Source organism: Lycorma delicatula, chromosome 6 (genome assembly GCF_047948215.1).
Source record: "Lycorma delicatula isolate Av1 chromosome 6, ASM4794821v1, whole genome shotgun sequence".
Classification (NCBI taxonomy): domain Eukaryota; kingdom Metazoa; phylum Arthropoda; class Insecta; order Hemiptera; family Fulgoridae; genus Lycorma; species Lycorma delicatula.
In genome coordinates this window covers 52,052,608-52,075,802 of record NC_134460.1, presented here as the reverse complement: position 1 = coordinate 52,075,802, position 23,195 = coordinate 52,052,608, and the positions used below count along the sequence as shown (strand labels likewise).

Here is a 23,195-nt window from a genome sequence, read left to right as displayed (position 1 = left end):
TTATTTTGTTATTGTATTTTGACAGCTGTTTTTTTAAATATTGTTAATTAAAGTAGTATCATATCCATTTTCAAATGCAATATGCTTTTTTATATCTATTTCATTATTTAACTTCTTTGTTAATATCTGTACTTGATTGCTCTATTAATCATATTTGTATAAGTGTTAATTTTATGAACCAAGGGCAATTTAATTTTTTTATGAATTCTTATGTTACTACATGTAGGTTTTCTATACACTGAAGTTTCAATTTGGTTGTACTGTTTATTTCAATATTGACTTCTAAATAATTTAACATTCAATTTTCTATTTTAAATGTGAATTTGAAATTTTTATTTTAAGGGTTTAATTTGATTAATAATATTAGATGTTCATTATTTACTACCGGGTTATATATAATGAGAATATCATCAACATATCAAACTTTATGTGTATGAGGAAATCCCACAGGTAAGGTATTCTTTTATTCACTCTCTTATTCATCTTGGATGAAATATATTTCTTAAAATAGTGATGATACCTTTAATAAAATTTGGATCTTCTTGGTTACTTTTAATTTATTATTTCACTATATGAAGTAAAGGAGGTATTGTGATCGCAAAAAGTTTTGGTTTTCAGATTTCAACAGAAATATCCATTTTCACTAGTGTTGGCGTGATGTTTGTACGTATGTATCTTGCATAACTCAAAAATGATTAGCTGTAGGATGTTGAAACTACTGAAAGAGGGCAGCAGCTCTTTCAGTAGTTGTTAGGGGCGTGAGTCAGAATGACTTAAACGGCCATATCAACATCACTCAGTCCTCTGAGTACTGCGCAGCTGAAAGCAATGGAAAACTACAGCTGCTTTTTTTCCAAGAAAATGTGGCTCTCTGCATTTTCATATAACAATGATGGAGGCGTCTTCCTTGGTAAAATATTCTGGAAGTAAACTAGTCCCCCGTTCGGATCTCCGGGTGGGGACTGCTAAGGAAAGGGTCACCAGAAAATTAAAAAATAACATTCTACGAGTCGGAGCGTGGAATGTTAGAAGTTTAAAAAAGGTTGGTAGGCTAGAAAATCTAAAAAGGGAAATGGATAGGATAAATGTAGATGTAGTGGGAATTAGTGAGGTTCGGTGGGAAGAGGAAGGCGACTTTTGGTCAGGTGATTTTAGATTAATTAACTCTGCTTCAAATAATGGGCAGGCAGGAGTAGGTTTCATAATGAACAAGAAGATAGGGAAGAGAGTAGAGTATTTCAAAACGCATAGCGATAGAATCATTGTAATAAGGATAAAATCAAAACCTAAACCGACAATGATTGTTAACGTCTATATGCCTACAACCGCCCATGATGATGATGAGGTAGAGTGTGTATACGAAGAGATTGATGAAGCAATTAAACACGTAAAAGGATATGAAAATTTAATAATAGTTGGAGATTGGAATGCAAGCATTGGAAAAGGCAAGGAAGGAAATATAGTGGGTGAATACGGGCTGGGCAAAAGGAATGAAAGAGGGGACCGACTTATAGAGTTTTGCATGAAATATAATTTAGTAATTGCAAACACCCATGATTTTTTAAATTTTATGACTTTTTTATGATTTTTTTAATTTAAACATCATAATAGAAGAATATACACTTGGAAAAAGCCAGGCAATACTGCAAAATATCAGATAGATTATATCATGGTTAAGCAAAGATTTAGAAATCTACTCGTTGACTGCAAAACTTACCCTGGAGCAGACATTGATAGCGACCATAATTTGGTGATAATGAAATGTAGATTGGGGTTTAAAAACCTGAAGAAAAGGTGTCAGATGAATCGGTGGAATTTAGAGAAGCTTGAGGAAGAGGAGGTAAAGAAGATTTTTGAGGAGGACATCGCAAGAGGTCTGAGTAAAAAAGATAAGGTAGAAAATGTAGAAGAAGAATGGGAGAATGTTAAAAAGGAAATTCTTAAATCAGCAGAAGCAAACTTAGGCGGAATAAAGAGAACTAGTAGAAAACCTTGGGTTTCAGACGATATATTGCAGCTGATGGATGAACGTAGAAAATATAAGAATGCTAGTGATGAAGAAAGTAAAAGGAACTATCGGCAATTAAGAAATGCTATAAACAGGATGTGCAAACTGGCGAAAGAAAAGTGGATTAAAGAAAAGTGTTCAGAAGTGGAAAGAGAAATGAACATTGGTAAAATAGACGGAGCATACAGGAAAGTTAAGGAAAATTTTGGGGGTACATAAATTAAAATCTAATAATGTGTTAAACAAAGATGGTACACCAATATATAATACGAAAGGTAAAGTCGATAGATGGGTGGAATATATTGAAGAGTTATACGGAGGAAATGAATTAGAAAATGGTGTTATAGAGGAAGAAGAGGAAGTTGAGGAGGATGAAATGGGAGAAACAATACTGAGATCTGAATTTAAGAGAGCATTAAAAGATTTAAATGGCAGAAAGGCTCCTGGAATAGACGGAATACCTGTAGAATTACTGCGCAGTGCAGGTGAGGAAGCGATTGATAGATTATACAAACTGGTGTGTAATATTTATGAAAAAGGGGAATTTCCGTCAGGCTTCAAAGAAAGTGTTATAGTAATGATACCAAAGAAAGCAGGAGCAGATAAACGTGAAGAATACAGAACAATTAGTTTAACTAGTCATGCATCAAAAATCTTAACTAGAATTCTATGCAGAAGAATTGAGAGGAGAGTGGAGGAAGTGTTAGGAGAAGACCAATTTGGTTCAGGAAAAGTATAGGGACAAGGGAAGCAATTTTAGGCCTCAGATTAATAGTAGAAGGAAGATTACAGAAAAACAAAACCAACATACTTGGCGTTTATAGACCTAGAAAAGGCATTCGATAACGTAGACTGGAATAAAATGTTCAGCATTTTAAAAAAATTAGGGTTCAAATACAGAGATAGAAGAACAATTGCTAACATGTACAGGAACCAAACAGCAACAGTAGCAATTGAAGAACATAAGAAAGAAGCCATAATAAGAAAGGGAGTCCGACAAGGATGTTCTCTATCTCCGTTACTTTTTAATCTTTACATGGAACTAGCAGTTAATGATGTTAAAGAACAATTTAGATTCGGAGTAACAGTACAAGGTGAAAAGATAGATGGGTGGAATATATTGAAGAGTTATACAGAGGAAATGAATTAGAAAATGGTGTTATAGAGGAAGAAGAGGAAGTTGAGGAGGATGAAATGGGAGAAACAATACTGAGATCTGAATTTAAGAGAGCATTAAAAGATTTAAATGGCAGAAAGGCTCCTGGAATAGACGGAATACCGGTAGAATTACTGCACAGTGCAGGTGAGGAAGCGATTGATAGATTATACAAACTGGTGTGTAATATTTATGAAAAAGGGGAATTTCCGTCAGACTTAAAAAAAAGTGTTATAGTCATGATACCAAAGAAAGCAGGGGCAGATAAATGTGAAGAATACAGAACAATTAGTTTAACTAGTCATGCATCAAAAATCTTAACTAGAATTCTATACAGAAGAATTGAGAGGAGAGTGGAAGAATGGACCACTGAATGTGAAAATAGGAGGAGAAAAGATTATGGAGGTAGAAGAATTCTGTTATTTGGGAAGTAGAATTACTAAAGATGGACGAAGCAGGAGCGATATAAAATGCCGAATAGCACAAGCGAAACGAGCCTTCAGTAAGAAATATAATTTGTTTACATCAAAAATTAATTTAAATGTCAGGAAAAGATTTTTGAAAGTATATGTTTGGAGTGTTGCTTTATATGGAAGTGAAACTTGGACAATCGGAGTATCTGAGAAGAAAAGATTAGAAGCTTTTGAAATGTAGTGCTATAGGAGAATGTTAAAAATCAGATGGGTGGATAAAGTGACAAATGAAGAGGTATTGCGACAAATAGATGAAGAAAGAAGCATTTGGAAAAATATAGTTAAAAGAAGAGACAGACTTATAGGCCACATACTAAGGCATCCTGGAATAGTCGCTTTAATATTGGAAGGACAGGTAGAAGGAAAAAATTGTGTAGGCAGGCCACGTTTGGAATATGTAAAACAAATTGTTAGGGATGTAGGATGTAGAGGGTATACTGAAATGAAACTTATTTTCAATGGTTCCAGAGTTATAGCGAAATTAAATTTTAATTAAAGAAATATTTGGATCTTCGAAGGGGAAGGCACGTTGGTTCAAATCAGACTTCATCTCCTTTTTTTTTAAATTTAAATGTAATGATTTGTTAATAATTATTAAACTCTGATTGTAAAAAAATTTTTACAATAAATAATTCAATAACAATAATAATAAAAAAAATAATAAAATATCAGAAGTTATTAATGAAATAAAATTTTATGTACTTTCCATTTAAAAAAAAAAAAATGTGTATATATAATTTAATAGGTGAACAAGGAAGTTTGGTGCCCACATCAGATTTAAAAAAAAATATTTTTATAGTATTGTCTATAGGTATGCTAGGATACATATTATTTATGTCATAATTAAATAATTCATCATGACTGAGGATGGAGGATCCCATAAAGTATTTTAATGATTAAATTAAGGTAAGATCTCTTTTATCAATATTCTGTTTTAGGTGGTTTATATTAATACGAGGGCTATTTAAGTAAGGTCCATTTTTTAATACAAAAAAAAAAACCAGTAAAGATATTGTCAAAAAGGTTTTTTATTTCACTCTTTTTACACTTTTTTCTGCACAGTTACCTTGTTTGTTTAAACATTTATCATAGCATTTTACTAAATTTTTTATGCCCACATCATAGAATTGCCTGTGAAGACAACCATTGTTTTTACTTCTTTGTTGGTGTCAAACCAATGACCACGGAGAAACTCCTTCAGATAGCAAAACAGGTGGTAATTGCTCGGTGCAAAGTCCAGAGTGTACGGTGGGTGGTCCATTTCCTCCCACCAAAAAGATATGATTAATTCTAGAGTCTGAGCAGCAGAATGAGGTTGTGGATTGTCATGCAGCAACAGAACTCCAGATGACAATAGACCACATTGCTTGTTCTGTATGGCATGCCAAAGCTTTGTCAAAGTCTTGCAGTATGCAGCTTACACTCCTACTGTGTCTCTGTATACAGCTTAAACTCTGCGCAGGACACAGAGTTTATTGTTTTTTCCTTTGGGCATAAAACTGAATAAAAGGACACCATGTCTATTCCAAAACATGGTTGCCATAATTTTGCATGTTGACATTGTCTGTTTGGCTGTTTCACTTTGACTGGAAATATTGTGTTGCCATTCCATTGACTGTCGCTTTGATGCTGGAGTGATGTAAGAAATCCAAGTCCCCAGTGACAGTGCGGTACAAAAGTTCATGTCTTTTCTCACTGTATCAGTATACTTTCTCACTGTACAATTTTGTATAGTACTAACCTTGAAACTTGGGGGGATATTAGAGACAAAGTGGAAATCGTGAACTGCCGGTCTTCACAAATGTTTACATAAACTTAGCACACCAAATCATCTGTGATTACAGAAGGTTGGCGCAATTGTGGTTCATCAAGGACATTGTCTGGTCCATCCTTGAACAGTCTTACCCGTTTGTGCACTTTGTTGTCACTCATGAATTAGGCCCATAAACCTCACATATCTGGCGATGAATGTTCGCTACTGACACATTCCTTGTGGTCAAAAATCAAATCACAAACCACATTTCACAATCGGTGAGCCATTCAATTATTTGAAAGAACAATATAAACTGTATATAGTGACGCTACAACTGCAAATGACATCTGCATTTATGTAAGGCATGCTGGGAGCCAGGAATGCATGCACATTAAGACAGTATTTATTTGAATTCGTTCATAAATAATAAAATTATGGCAAAAGTTCTTGAAGTGAGTAGATTAAAAAGTATATATATATATATATATATATATATATATATATATATATATATATATATATATATATTATAAAATAATTCTTGAGATTAATATTTAAATTTAAATCTGTATCCATCGGCTCTTTTATAAACAGGGCTTGGCTGATAAATTTTGCACATATATGCACTGCATGGAAATGAAAAGAGATATTGGAATGAAATAAAAGTACAATACGTTAGCTTCAAAATGCCATTTTTCAATATAATCCCCAATTACACTGATACACTTATCCAAAGTTTTTACATTCCATCAATGAAAAATTTTGGCGGTCTTTCTTGGAGCCAAGTGGCCACAGCTTCCTTCAACCTCATCATTGGTGGGGTAATGATTACCTTCGAAATCCCTCTTTGGATGAGAGAAGAAGTGGAAATCGCACAGACCCAAATCTGGTGAGTATGGCGGATTGTGACAGTAGCACAGATTTTACAGTAACCCAATTGCTCAATAGATAATATGGTCTACTCTTTCTTTTGATATGCCTAACTGAATAGTGATGCATTGCTGGGTGATTCGTCAGTCAACTTGAAACAAATCATCCACCTCCTTTCGATGTTTCTTGTCAGTAACAGAAAATGGTTGTCCACTGCAAGGTGTGTCCTCAATTGACTCTATTTACCAGTTTCATATTTGCGAAATTTCAATGCCCACCTATTCACAGTACTCCTGTCAACGGTTTCACTACCGTAAACTGCTTTTAAACGATGCAAAATATTCGTAGGGTTCATATTTTCTGCTGTTAAAAATTTGATCACTGCATGCTGTAAGCGTGTTGACATCTTGACAGTACTTGACCTATTTTAACTGCTACTGAAAACAAACCGGTAAATGGATTTCAATGCATTATTGTAGGTTTGTAGAGGGGGATTTTAGCTATCATGTACTGCTATGCCCAACTCAATAGTACCTTTTGCCTCTGTGTAGCACGCTAGTGTGCTAGTGTGCAAAAACCAGGCCTCGTAAATTATTTTATGATGAAATAACAACAGTAAATGTGGTTACCGATAAAAAAATACCAATTTATAAATAAAAATTTTACTAATTATCTTGTCTACATCTTACACATGGTTAGAATAGTAGATGAAATGCAAAGGTTATTGGGAAGCAGTGAGGTAAAGTACACAATATAAAGGTATATATAAGTAACTATATAACATAGTGTGTTAACAACTGAGGTAACTACAAGACTAAAATGCCAAATGGCTAAACAATCTACCATTACATTAAGTAATGTAATGAATTTTTATACATAATATTACTAAGTAATCATTCTTTTTATTAAAATAACTTTTTACATATAAAAATATTTTACTTACTGTCATAGCATCTTCATCAGTGTTATCATCTCCAACATAAATAATACGTATACGTTCAGTCCAGTCAAGACCAAATGCTGTACGAAGAATATGTATAGAAGCACGACCCTTATTCCACTGCACAGGAGGTTTAGCTTCAATAGCACAATGTGCCTCTCCTGCTTTAAATCCAAAGCTTTCAATCAATTCCTTAGCTTGCTTTACCATTTCTGGTCGAAGATCCAATGGAGTTTCACGGTAATGGAATGTTAAAAGAGCCCCTTTATTCTCTACCCATGCACCTTCTTTACACACCTGAGAGTTAAAATCACATCTAATGCATAATCTATTAATTAATAAACAAAGCATTAGAAATCTTAAAACTTGAAATTGTTCATAACATAAAAACAGGAAATACTAATTTAGGGTGGTTATTGTTTATTATTACCTTACACAACATTATTAGGGAGAACTCAGCATATTAAGACCTCAGTTAAAAGTACAGTATAAGAATACAGCACTGCAACAAGAGTAATGAGGACTGAAAAATGTTTCCATTTTAGACAAAAATTTATAGACAAGAACAAGGAATTTGATCTAAAAGTTTTTAGTGGAATAACTAAAAAACAGTAGTAGTCAACAATTGTTTGCTTAAAACATGCTATATGTGTATTTTATTTTACGCCAAAGGTTATTTTGGCCTAAATTGAGTTAAATTTCTCAAACAAAAAAAATTAAGAATCTAATCAAAGTAAAAAATCTCAACTTGGAAATCAAATTTTTGGTAATTTTTTTTAGAGGAGAAGGCTTTGTACAAGATTACATCTTGAAAGTCTGATTGTGAGTTATAACCTTCCTTTTTTAGAAGCCTCAATATGTAATTTAAAATTGGCCATATTTAATGTAAAATAACTTTCTTTAAAAGAACATGTAAAAAAATCTCACATTTGAAAAACAAAAAATCAACTTTAAATATGCACAGTAATAAGTTATTAAAATTTGATTACAGAAAGTTAACTGTAAAAGTAGCATAAGTTCAAAGTATATTGAAATCATATTTAGCCTGTTCAGCTACAATTTTACTATTAAATCACACCAAATAAGTTAAGATCAAACAACTATTCTTTAAAATATATTTTTAAAACATAAATGCATTATATAAACTCAATCTATGATATTTGCTAAAATTTTATTGTTTACATACACAAAAAAATCAACTTTTTTAAATAAACACAAATTTTTTACAAGGAAAAAAATTTTAATTTTTAAAAGTAAAAAGATTTACCTGGCTGTTTTTATTTTAAACGTTTAATGAAAATAAAGTTAACATTTTTATATTAGTAATTTTTATGATAGTTATTACAAATCAGTGTTCAATTCTTCGTAATAAACAAACAATTATCTTTGTATTAAATATATTATCTTGGTAAACAAATTTAACAAACAATATCAAAGTTTAATAGGAATAAATTAAAACATTAGTTAAAAAAATATTTTATCTAGAAATGATCAATTCATTCTTTAAAGAGTTTATAAATTCATATAATACATACATACATACATAGAGTTTATTAATTCATACAATACCAAATGAGGACTGTTCAGTAAGTTCACAGCCTGACAAAGAAAACAAGATTTTTCAGAATTTTTGTTTTATTTTTCTAAGCAGTCACTTTGCAATCTGATCTATCTGGACCAATGACTTTCTAACTTTTTAATACACTTAGTTTTAATTGGAGCTTTTTCTCCAATTTCGTGACATAAGTAAGTGTTTCAGTTTTGACTTATTTATTTGAAATTAATTTTCCAAGCAATTTTTTCAGGTTTGGGAAGAGGAAGTGTAATCACTACGAGACAAACATAGTGAATGTGGAAGCACTTTGAAGTTTAGGTCAAGGAGTTTGTAGCAACCTGAGAAATGAGTGTAGGCACATTATCTAAATGAAAGAAAACTTTCTTTTTGGTCAGGTGTGGACATTTCAACAGAAGAACACTCTTCAATTGGTCCAATAGTGAAGCATAATACTTACCCGTGATGGTCTAGCCTTTCTCCAGGTAATTTATGAAGATTACACCATGAGAATACAAAAAAAACTGTAAATATGACTCTTCCTACAAATGGAATACACACATTTTGGTTTCTGATGCGTAATGATGAATCTGTTTCATCTATGGTTATAAAATATCAAAGAAACTCAGCAGAACTGTGTTAAATAAGTCTAAACATGGGAAGTAAGTGTTCAAACAAATGCATTTTTGGTTGACTGCTAAGAAAAATGGCACCCACTGACTGGAAAGCTTTTCCAAACTCAAAACATCATGTAAAATTTAGTGAACACAGTCTATCAAAATGTTTGCAATGGCAGCAATCTCACATATCTTCAGTTTGCAATCATTTAATACAGCATTGTGGATTTTTGTGACAATTTCATCGGTCCTAATGGTTTTTGGGCCTCCTGAACATTCATTATTTTGGTTGGATGTACAATCACGTTTCAATTCAGCATTCCATTATTTTACCATAAAAAATCATGGGAAAGAATCCTTTACAGCAAAATCTTTTTTACGTCCACTGGGGTTAAACATTTTAAAAAGAATTTTAATAACAACTATTTTAGAAAATGTCAAAACTTCTTTCTTTTACTCAATTTTTTATACCAGAAACCAAACATCTAAAACTTTGCAGCATGCCATCTAAATGATTACACCTAACAAATATCACAGTCTGGTCATTTTTACATCATCTCTGTATAAGACCGAGAACTTTCTGAACAAACCTGATATTACAGAGTTAAAAATTTATTTTGTTTGTTATCCAGATAATAAAATATTTAAAATAATTTCCTTCAAAAAAGTTTTTAAATAAAATTTTAAAAAATCAACTTATAGCCATACCTGTTCCTGAAGTAGTTTTAATAAGGCACTACATTTATCTTCAAATTCAGTTGGCATAGGATGTGTAAATACAGTACCATCTGGGTGAATAATTTCTAAACCATGATTACCAGCATATGTCAAATAAGGAATACCAACCTAAAAAAAAACACAACATAAATAAATATAAAACAAAGTACATTACGAATAATAAAGGGTGTAAGAAGCAGATCTGAGATTAGTTAATACTTGAGTCTTCATTATCATTTATTTATTTATTTTTCTGGATTATTATGGGTGTTGACTGCTACAGTCATTAGCTTTGCCTCAATAAAAAAAATACATCTTTTCACTCCAATAATAAAGATTAGCAATCTAATATCAAAATACTAGTTTTATTAGACAAATCATCCAGAAATGGGCTTGTCATAGGACATTAACCTCAAAAAAACACAAGATGACAAGGGTGTATAAGTCTAACCACTTAAAAACATACATCCATTTCTAAAGAAATGTTGTCATATCTATCAAAATGGGGGCAATCTTAAGAACTCTACTTTAATGAAGATTTATCTATAAACTTATAAAACTAACTAAATCCATATTATCTATGGCCTAAGTATACTATTAGGCCATCTTTTTTGCTTCTTTTCTTATTCCTCCGACAGCCTCCTTTGATTCCAGGGTGTATAAGGCCTCAGCGATGGAATCTTCCGATCCTTTGCAATAAATCAAGGAGAATGTTTTGTTGCTTCTGCATCAGTTTTGGGCTACTTTCTCTGGATACCTGACTTCAATTTCCCATTGATGATACCTGTGTACAAGACACAATCTTTGGCGTTCTGCCAAGCACACCTTTTCTAGCTTCAAAGTAGCTGACTTTTTGCAGTCTTTAACAGCTTTTTGTATGGTCTCTTGAACAGATAATTTTTTCTCATAAATAGGACAATGCCTAGCTCTCGCAGAGTGATGCCCATGACAATTGACACAGACAGGTGGATTCCTGCATGGATCATCACGATGCAATGCATCGCCACAAACACAGATTCTTTCCTTGTACAATGTGGTCGCAGTGTGTCCAAATCTTTGATACAAACTGTCAAAAAGAATTGAGAAAAACAGATCTACATCCAATCTGTGACACCCAGCCTTTATTTATTTTGAACAATGGCTTTTTGAAAGTCAGCACATGTAATGCAGAGGGTAGAACTTCTCCGTTGCATCTTGTGTTTAATTGACAACACACAAGTCCTTGTTCATGAAATTCCCCTACAATTTCCTCTTCTGTTCAGTTCAATAAATCCCTGGACACGACTACACCCTTTGAGGCATTCAGTGTACTATGAGATGCAATCGCAATATCCAAGATTCCAATCTTCTTGGGTTTAAGTAACCATGATGATTAAACATCATTGACAGTTTCCACAAACAATCCAACAACAGTTTTTCTAATCTCCTTAACCAGTCCTCCAGCAGCTTCCCTGATACCTTGAGCTATCATCGATGGACTCATCTTGCCAATATTATCTTCTTCTTTCCTTTTTATAACAAAATATTTGATATTGCTAAACTGTTTTTCGGTCAAAACTTGGTTCAATCCATCTTTTTCTACATTTGTAGACAACATTTTTCCTTCACTTTATTTACAAAGACAAAGGTTTTCCAACTCTAGGGTTGTGAACCCTCTGCCACAGAAAAAATTTGTAATTAGAAATTTCCATAAAAAAGTAATGCCAGTCAATATGTCATATAGTGGAGAGATGATGGTAGGGCATGTTACAGAACATTGATCCAGTCTGGGTTCTTCCAGTTAGCCACCTCTCACAGGTTTAACCCAGGCCAAGGAGTCAGGCATCGCCTGACCTGCTGTACCAACATCCTAGGGCTTGCACACAATGCAAGGTGACATCAGCTCCCCTCAACCTGGTTTCCACTACCAGGAGGAGGGATAAGCACTGCCTACCCACACCCAATGTCAGCAAAAACAGATCATATTCATACCTCCTGACCCTGCTACAAGCAGCAAAACCGAAAAGCATAACTGCAACCAGCTCAGGTAGCTTGGGTCTGCCAATCCCATATTCCGCAGTGGAGCTCCTGCACGTTGCCTCATTAGCTGACATAAGTGAAAATACTAAAATACCATGTCGTTGCCCATCTTGGACATATGCCTAGGTGTAACTGCACGGATAAGAGGTTGGATTTTGTTTGAGATTTTATTATTACTATTATTAAAAAAAAATTCCAGAAACTATCAGTAGTAGTTTAAGTACTGCCAACTATCTATGATCCACAAAAACCATCAAGACAGGAAAGATCATCACGTATATCAATGACAATAAACGACTGATCCAAAAATCAATTTTAGTGATTAATTAATGAAATCATACATAAAAATACTCATAGAAATGTTTAAAAACAAAGTGAAATTTAAATAAAATAAACAAATTTTTCACCTCCATTTTTAAAATACAATAAAAAAAAATCTGGGAAAATTTGGGGCAAACGTGAGAAAGTATTTTTACAGTATTATATTTTGGGATATACTAACAATACCTTTAATAAATATTTTTTATTTCTACAGTTCCTGTGTTTCATTTTTAACAACTTTAAGAACTTACAATGCATATTATTGTCCTTGGGAATTAGAATTAACTTCTTGTCGATTCTAATATTATAGAAATTCCTGCTCATTCTTTCCATACAATTGCGTAACAACTTAAATTTCACTGTCATCATGAAACGTTTTTCTATCAGATCGTCTCTAAAGTTTATAAATAAGTGATGCTTGGTCGGTATGATGTCTAACCTACACATATGATTTCTAGCCTGTGAAGGATGGGTCAAAACTTCCCACTTGAAGGTCTGCCACAACTATGACTGTACAACAATCATAGGCATCAATCATAACAGGCATACAAGGAAGTCATGAGGTGTCACATCAGAATATTTTTTTATGTATTACTGATGGAGCTGTAATGTATCTAACTCAGCTTCATAAGATGTAGCTTTATGGTGCACATAATACTCCTATTATTGTGTAGTTAAGTCTTTTAATTATTTATGTTGCTGTAAAATTATGATAAGCATGTTTTTAGTAACACGTTATATGATATATAACACCATATTGTGTTATTCACAGTATTATTATTATTTAATATTTTTTAACAAAGACATACTTCCAGATTTTTAATACAAAAAATAATAATAATATTATACCATCTGCTTGACATTTTGAACGCTTCTCCCAGAAATAATGGCGATAAAGATTTCAGGCATGTTAGAAAGTCGTTCAAGCACCCGCTTTGTTTCAGTAGGAATAACAGCCATATCTGGATGAGGAGCAAGTGGAGCAAGTGTTCCATCATAATCCAACAGAAGTGCTAATTTATTTGTAGTTCCAATATATCTGTAAATGAAAGATAAAGAATAATTTATCATATGAGGAAAAAATAATAATTTCTCAGAGAACCCACTTCAAAATTTCAATTTTTATATTATAAAAAATGTATTATATATTATAAATATGAATCATTTAAATATTATTAAAATTCATAAAATTTCAATTTTACTTAGCTGAAGAGATGGATCACAACAGTGGGAAAGGACCATCAACAATAGAAGATGCATAATTATTTGGCATTTATACAAATAAATTATTCATTAAGTATTAGCAAAATCAAAACTATCTAAAATCAAACATAAACCATATTTAAAATCAAAATCTTTGAGTAAAAGTTATACTTTTTAACTGAAGTTAGAATAATACAATTCTCAAATTGAAAAACTGTATTTCTATTATTAACAACTATTGATATCAATAAAAATGAAAGCAACCTGATTACTGAAGTTCCTGAAATTGAATCATTAAAAATTCTGAATTCAGAAAACGACCATCTTTCCTTAAAAAATAATCAACAATTGTTTAAGGGGATAAAACGTATTACTTATTAGAAATGCAAACTCATTTTAGCAGCCAGGAAAGTAGATTATTTTATGATGACTTTTTGTAAGAAAAAGTGTTAATATTAAATATTGTTAGATTGAAAATTTTCCACGAAACATGAAGTTAAGAGTGATTAATTTTTAATTAATAAAAGTTACTTTGTTTCACCCTTTACAATAACTAAAAAGATTTAACTAACTTGTTTTATCATGGAGGATAATCCAATTTGGCATATCAATAAAATACTGCTTAACAAAACTAAGCAAAAGATGTGTAACTTTAACCCAGGTGCAAAAAATGAATAGTTTTAATATTTTATTTAATATAAATTATGTAAATTAATGAAGAAATTGCCTAAGAAAAAATATTCATTAGTGAAGCTATTTATCAAGTAAGTTACTGCAGAAATTTGCAAGAGTAGGTGTCAACAAGCTAGGACTATCTTTAGGAAATTAAATTACCAACTTGTCAAACATTACACAATAAACTGTCATAAAACTCTTATATATAATTCATTTTATTAAGTACTACATGAAAGGAAACAGACAAACCTAATTAACATATTAATTAAAAATAGGACAGTCTTAACACCATATATATTTATCATGTCTACAATGTCTGTTTAAACATATTAGCTCTTGGAGATCCTTCAAAAGATCAGAAAGAGTTTTTAAGAGACAAAAATGGGCTGTTGGTTCTCATGTCGGGATTCATAAATATTAATCATGTAGATTGATATTCAGTAAACTAATTTTTTTTTTTTTGCTAAAAAGCAGTTATTTATTTATAAAACATAAAATACCCATATCTCTCAAATAGAAAAAAAAACTATTTTTGTACAACACAGCACAATCCTTCGAACATAAGAAAGACCTCATTCATACAACTATTATTGTTTTTAAATAATATAAAAAACTATTTATTTTTTGTAATTTCAAAAATGTATATAGATAATTTTATATTAACATCTTCTATACTGTTATTTGTATGTTTTTATTTACATGGACTCAACAATCTCTAATTTTTTATTTTCTTGAACTAATTCTTAACACTGAGCTGTTTAGGATTTTGCTATTATTTCCTTTCTCTGTTCAAGCATGTCCTTTTTTCTACACCAATTAGCACACCTAACTATCCCTGTATGATAAGTAATTATGCATCGATCTGAATAAATATTCACTTACTTATGTAAAGTCTATTGGAACGTGAAGAGAGTAAAGAAAATAATCTACTTCTTTTAGAAAATTCTACAGGAAGTGTAAATAAGTGTAAAATGATCATCAGCAGAAAAATATTTACATGCATCGGGAAGTCTAATGTTTCATATGAACAAACATAATAAAAATAAATAAACATCATTTTATATTATTTTTAACTAGGAAGGTTAGATAGGAAATAACAAAACAGAAGCGTAATCTCCAAATGTTATAAGGTCAGATTTCACGGTAATACTGTTTATAGAAAATTATGTTAATGACACCAATGAGAAATTACATTTTTCATTTTCACAAAAAAATAACTCACAGTTCACCATTTGTTTGATCACAACAAGTCCCATGGTCGCCCAGGAATCTGTCAAACGAAAATTCAAAACATTATGTTCAAAGAATTCTTTTTTTTTTGCTAAAATTAGCTTACTTGACAATTTCTTTGCAATTCCACAACAAAATGTAATATATTTATTATCAAATTATCTTTTGAACGAAAATATTTAATCTCTAGAATAAATCCAGTTGGTAACCAAATTACACATATACACTGATTTCACTAAACTAAATGACGTTGTTTACTTTATATTTAAAAAGTAGATTGGGACCTATAAAATACATAATAATTGTGAAAGAATGTAGAACAGAATTTAAAAAGTGATAATTATAATAATAAACAACCAAAAAACCAACAACAATGATTTGAGTCAAAGATTAAGAAGTAGTTCCAGACATTTTATTAAGTACATCGTAAGAACCAAGAAGGAAAACTAAGAAACATGAAAAACTAAGTTGTTCTAAGATGTTCTGAAAAACTAAGAATCATGATATTAGAAATATTAATTATAAATAAAACAAAGAACTCAATAAGCGATTCATAAGAATTAGAATAAAAGAGTACGAAGATGTTAAATTTCTGTAAGCTAATATATATTGCTAATAATATTGATGATAAAAGCACTTTTTAATAGTTCTAACAGAATAAATGTTTGTGTGCGAGTGCATTTTATGGGGTGAGCTAAAAACTTGAAATAACAGCCAATTTATTATAAAATTGACTATTATAATAAACGTACTATTACTACTGCTAATTGCATAATTTATATATACAGGACAACTCCACTGAATAAAAGTCACCTGAATTAAAGTGAAAAACATCTTCCTTCATGATCAAATATCCACAGAACTAATTCTAAATCAAGCAATGTTATATGAGGTGTCTATAAGTACCTGAAATTTTATTACGACAACAGAATGCCAATTACAAAACTCATAATATGTTTATGTATATATGTATGTGCTACATATAATCTTTTGAATTTAATCTTTTTAAGATTCATAATATTCCTCTGACTGTTAAATTATATTTAAATTCTATTACATAAATCACCTACCTACAGAATATTGAGATAAGAAATATCTTACCTTAATATTTCATGAAAGTACTATCAAAAATAGAATGTTTGTTGTTTATTAGATGATTTGCCAAATTAGATAAACCTAATTTAATATTTCTATAATAATAAAATAATCTGTGAGGAATTTATAAAATTGAATGTAATGATGTGATGGTATTTATATAGGAAAAACAAATATATTCTTTAAAACTAGATTTCTTAAATATTATAGATATTAGAAAAACATTAATTGAAGTTAAATGCAGAATAATAAAATGTAGTAATGCTCATACTTTAAAACAGCCTATTTTCAAAGCACGACCACTATTAGTAGATGTTTAGGCAATACAGTGTAAGCAGTGTACCTGAAATTATAACATTTTGTCTTTCTATGCTTAACTACTGAAAAATTACTTAAGGGCTACCATAGTTTGTAACCATCATATTATGTATATTTATATATCTAACAGATCAACCCAAGCAAAGAATAATTGTAATAGGATGACTTATCTTATTTCATTACATAAGCAGAAGTGCTTTCACGAACTTAATTCGCATCATCAGCTGCATTATATTTATATTATATATATATATATATATATATTTAAAAAAACATCATAAACTTGCAATGCATATCACTTATTCATTTACATTTAATTACTATTTATACATTTATACATTTAAAAATAGTATTTAATAAAAAAAAAATAAAATATATATATATATATATATATATATATATATATATATATATATATATATATATATAAAATTAAAAGTATTTATCCATTTTTTTTTCATTCTTGACTGAACAAATATTTGTTCTAGATATTTTAAATGTTTTAAAGATTTTTTAAATCTATTTTTATTTTAAATGTACAATTTTTATAAAATTTAAAAAGCTAATAGTTTGTAACTATTAGTATTAATTACTTAACTATTAGTAAACTAATTGTGTAAATTATAAGCAGTTTAAGAATTTATAAAAGATATCACCGAGGATGGGCTTAGACCCGAAAACGTTTTGATGAAGTAACAAAATTAAAGGCAAGCGTGTTTTTCTAATTCTGTGCTTTGTGAAGGCTGAAAGATTATTATATTTATGAAGAGGAAAAAATGGACTATAAAAAATTTAATTACTATCTAAATAAATTAATATATATATTTTTTTTAAAAATAAATTCTTTTAAGAATCACACTCCTCTCTCCTATATAAAAATATATTTATTTTATTAGATCAACCAAAGTACAGAATAAATAAAGTAGGGTGACTTAACTTATTCCACTATACATGCAAGAGCGCTTTTGCAATTCAGTCGGATTATCAACTGCATTCATTATATATTCATCTCAAATTACATTACAAACTTCATAAAATATAACATTTCACATTTATTTATTTTGTTTAAAATTTAAAACTTATAAAAATTATATATATTATTTTTTTTTTTAAATCAATCCTTTCAAGACCCATATCATCTCTGTACAAATAAATATATAATGTAAATCAACCTGATTCACCCAAGTACAGAATTAAGAAATATCTTACCTTATTTTGTTGTTTTTCTACAAGAGAACTTTTGCAGGATCCCACATCATCAGTTGTATGTAAAAAATGTTTTGTAAAATTACATATTAAACATAAAAAAGACTAAAAATGTTAAGATTAAAATTAAAAATTTATAAGACTAAAAAGTTAAAAGATAAAAGATTAAAATACAAACATATGCAAAGCATATGGAGTCAATTTGGTAATATGCCAGCCAAATACAATGATTTTTAATCTTTTACTATTTTTTATATTTAATATGTAATTATACAAAAAGTTTTTTACATACAACTGATGATGCAGGATCCCGCGAAAGTATTCTTGTAGAAAAACAACAAAATCAGGTAAGAAATGTGTAATGTTCATAAGATCGGACTGTACGGGGGGAATGGCTAAAGGTCGAAGTCCTTGTTTATATAAATCAGTATAATGTGCTGTCTCAAATTCGATTCAGGAAATATGGTCACCATGATTTTAGTGAGTTTGGCATATAAATATGCAACAGCATATTAGTTAAGTGAACAATGTAAAGAAAACCACTTTACTGCTAACTCTTTTTCTTAAATCTAGAATGAGATGGCTGTTACTCTTAGAAGTGGCTATGTCATTTTTTGGAATGAATTTATCTCTTGTAAGATCACCTATACCTATTATGTTAATGGCACCTAACGCACACAACACCTAATATACACAAGTTAAGTATAGGTATTTTATCTTACTTTGAAAGATATTCATCAAAATCTGATGTTGTAACTGGCTGCATTTTTGTAGGTAAAGAATCTTCACCTTCTTCTGTTATAAGTGTACCCATGGCCTTTAGGAAGCAACGCATCCAGTAATTAACATCATGAAGCCTTTCTCTTTTGCGTAAACAATTCATACGCAATGTCCTTTCATCTTCTGGCATTGTAAGTGCTCTTAAAGAAAAAAAAAAATCATAAGAAATAAACTGAAAGCAATAATAAACTGTTCAATATACCAAAAACTGAAAATTACAATACAGCATTTCAAGATATAAATAAGTTCCTTAAAATCTGTTGGAATATAGGTAAATTAATTGTCATATGTGGCACTTCTGGTACGACAAATCTTTAACATAAGTGACAATTTTACGCTAGTGAGTTATGTTATATGATAGAATAAAAACAGAATGTAGTTAAACTAGGATAAAATTAGATAATAAAATAAATACCATCATTTACTAAAAAAAATAAGACTGCAGAAAATAAGTAGAATAATAAACTAAAATTTGAAACAATGAATCTAAAAAAAATTAAATCTGGTAATTAGTTTAAGATGAAGTCACAATGAAAGTAGATTAAAATTATAATAAATTTAGTATTGTGTAATTAAATAAAACAGTAATTTAATATAGTATTAAATACATGAATTAAATATTACAATTATAATGTTTAAAAATAAATTGAGTTCATTGCTGGATTTATTTTGAATTCTTCATGTTAAATGAGTTTTATATTTTTAAAATTGCTTATCATTTTAAAAGTTGTTTGATAAAATATATATTATGTGGAAGTGAATTAATATCAATCTGTATACATGAATTTACAGTAAACCCTTATTAATCTTGGAATCCCTACAAAACAATTAATGATACCCAAAATCAGCTGTAGTTATTAGTCCAGTGAAATTATACATGCTATCTTACAAAAGGTCGAGTATTTGTACTTTATGGATATGATCTTAGGACCAAAAAGAAGAGTAAAACACCAAGTATGATTTTCCAAAAAAACAAGTTCTTTGACTTTTGATACATACAATACTTTCTGAGCTACAAAGCTTTGAAGGTGGGATAATTTCTGTTAAATGAATAAAAACATTTTTCTGAATTACTGATGCATTTATTACTTTTGAGCATTCCTTTCATTACTTTACAAATACACGTACTGTTGTTATAAAACTAACATTATATTGTGAAAGTGTACATACATATATTGTTATTCATTTGTTTAAGCAGTTTTTAAAACCTGATTTGCTTCGAAGGACCAGGTGTTGCATAATCCTCTTCACTACTCGTTGAATTGGCTGCTGAAGGAATGTGGAGAGGGTCAGTGGCAAGCTCCTCATGCAGGAAAGAGCATCGAGGACCTCATCTTCTTCCTGGTCATTCTCTTCCAAAGCAATAGTAGGAGTATTCTGACATACTGGCATAGACAACAAGGGCACATGTTTGATCATTTTAGGCCAGCTTTCTGACAGCTGTAAGCCCCATAGTACTGTTTCTTGCAGTGACAAGATGTAAACTTTAATAAGTTTGAGGAGCAGGATCTCGAGTACCTTGAATTGGTGCGAGCCCTTTTCTTTGTGCATCCAACCTGTCGGTTGGTGGCATTTCAAACTCCAACCACTTCTGGATTGTGTGGTATGTCCAGTAGGAATGGTATCCAGTAGTGTCTCGTGTTAGGGGCAGCCGTGCAAGATTTAATTTGGTGGTTTTCGCAGCAGCCTTGATAAAGGACTAGTAATGAAGGCTATCCAAATTTTGTAGGTTCATGTCCCCTCCATATAAAGACAATAAACAAGAAACTTCTCTCTTGCAGAGGGAATATCTACAGTACATGTCTTGTTCTGAGAAAATAGAAAGTAGTGCGTTTAATTCAGGCTTTTTGTGGAGAATGGTATATACATTTGGTTTTGCCTTGCCCAAAAATAGCAGATGTTGTGTCACATTCACTGACAGCACACTGGAAAAAAATGATGCCTGGAGAAGTGTACTTGAAGGAGGAACAGCCCAAGTACATAAGATATCAAACAGAAGTTTTAAAAATGCACCTACATTATTTAATCTTGACTATTCAATATTTATAACTTTCACTAGACCAAGATAAAGATAAATTACAAAAGAAACAAATTTAGGGTGCTGTGTGGAATAATTAAATATAATCTGAAATAAAAGACAAGAATTGAGAGTCAGCTAAAACTGTATAACACATGACAGTACCAAATCTTTTTTATGGAAGCAAAGCTTGGGTATTGAAACCAAGATAAAGTTACGTTTAGGTAATCAAGAGTTGTTTTTCAAGAAGCTTGAAGGGATTAACATGATGAAAGAGGGAGGAATGAAGGTATCAGAAAGGGTTTAAATATTTTTTATATCATGACAAAATAGATTTATATCTATTTTTAACTTTTTTATAAAGAATGGATTACATACAGGCTCCAAAACAAATTCTATTTTACAAAACCTTATGGAAAGAGATGCAAGGTTTGGTCAGTGACCTAATCTAAAAATAACTGAAGATAAAGACCATCATTTTACTTGGCCAAGCACCATCTCATCCAATGTTGAAAAGCTGTGTGAAATTTATGAAAAGATTATGTGTAATTACCTGCCATCTGTCACATTTTTGATTCAGCCAACAGATCGACTCGTCATTTACAAGACTAAAGTAATAGGAAAAAGAGTACATTTGAAGTTTCGGAGGATGAGGAATCAGATGTTGTAAAGAAGAATTAAATTGTTCATGTTTAACATGAAGTAATTATAGGTAATATGGTGAGAGCTGATATAAGGGAAGAAGAACCACGTGGTAATTGTCATCCACACCAAATCTTAGTTAAGTTAAAAAAACTCAATTCTATTAATAATTTTGTGGAGAAAATCAAAAATAAAAACATATATGATGCATGCTATAAACATTTAAGACATTTACATGAACTATTAGTGACATAAATGATTTCTAATGGAAAAGAAAAGATTATGCATTTTTTCAAAATAGTTGATCAAGGTGATGTGAATCAACCAAAGGACCTTTATGATTAAAACAATCTGATTAAAATGTTGAACTTTATGATTATTTCTATGCACAATTATTAAGTAACTCTCTTTTTTATTTTCTATTTGCTTATTTGTGATTTGTACTACTTTAAAAATAAAATACATTATGTTCTAACGTTTAAGTGATTTTAGCATATCTCGTGCATTATTTCGCATATTATTTATATCTAAACAACTAAGGATCAATTCACATGATACGGTTTCAGTTTGGTTTTTTGAAATATTGTTGATTTTGGGAAATGGAATGGTGTGTTCTCACATGATCGTTTTTCCTTCATGCATTTTTCATCAGAAAAATCAAGATTGTTTTCCTTCATGCATTTATCACTTAAGGTTTTAAGATCATGGAAGACGGATGTTAATAAAAATATGTTTCTTCTTTTGTATTGCTATCATCGCTGCAAAAAAGGTTAAGAAATAAAAATAAATTTTGAAGGAAAGGTACAGTTTTGGCGATTTCTGAACATTAGTAGTGTGTAGACTTAGAAATGATGAGTCAGAATTTTTTAACTATTTCCAAATGTCTCAGGTTTCATTTGATTACCTGTTAAGTAGAGTGGGAAGGGTTTAATGAGAAAGGATACAACTATGAGAGGGAGCATATCTGCAGAAGATTGTTAATACGCTTAAGGTAAGATTGTTTTATTAATCTCTTAATCAATACAAATCTTATTTCTCTTTATCTGTTTGATAACTGAAATGTAACAACTCTATGATAAGAAAAAACAAAATTAATTTAAATTAAAAAATAAAGATAAATGTAATCATTTAGATAAATTGGCAAATGTAAATTTGACAACCATATGAAAAAAATTACAATGCAGATAAACCAATATCAGTATAATTAGTGTCTTAACTTGTGTGCTAAACATTGGTAATGGCATTGACAGCGATTTATGACTATCGACCATTGCTGTATTTGGCTGAGTAAAACACTGGGCACTTGGCTGAGTAAGACAACCTGCATTTTGCCAACCGTAATAGTTCATATTTTATTGTGTAGAAGATTGTGGTGGTAATTAAGGGTGGGGTTATGTAAAAGCTTGTGGTGTAAAAATGTTTGATTGTGACATTGCATTTCTCTTAATTCTTTGTAACAAATTTATAACACCTGACTGAAATTCCCAGGTCTGGTCATCAGTAAGAGACAACAAGAAAGGTAAAAGGCTTGAAAAAAATGATAAATAGCAATCATTTTGCATATTAATTATAGTTTTGGTTGAAAGATTCATTTGATGTTCCA

The 23,195-nt window shown here is 30.5% G+C and overlaps 1 protein-coding gene across 2 annotated transcripts in view; it reads right to left on the bottom strand.

Moving 5' to 3' along the window:
- Positions 1-23,195, bottom strand: part of Tps1 (Trehalose-6-phosphate synthase 1) — an 86,080-nt gene that overhangs the window by 2,738 nt on the left and 60,147 nt on the right. Inside the window, exons 9-13 of one of the 2 annotated variants that reach the window (XM_075369861.1) lie at positions 18,876-19,073; positions 15,527-15,574; positions 13,276-13,465; positions 10,078-10,215; positions 7,204-7,497 (exon numbers count right to left, since the gene is read on the bottom strand). In XM_075369861.1, the coding sequence (XP_075225976.1) occupies positions 7,204-7,497; positions 10,078-10,215; positions 13,276-13,465; positions 15,527-15,574; positions 18,876-19,073 (868 nt within the window). The remainder of the gene's footprint in view (positions 1-7,203; positions 7,498-10,077; positions 10,216-13,275; positions 13,466-15,526; positions 15,575-18,875; positions 19,074-23,195) is intronic. The other variant, XM_075369862.1, reaches the window with a different exon arrangement.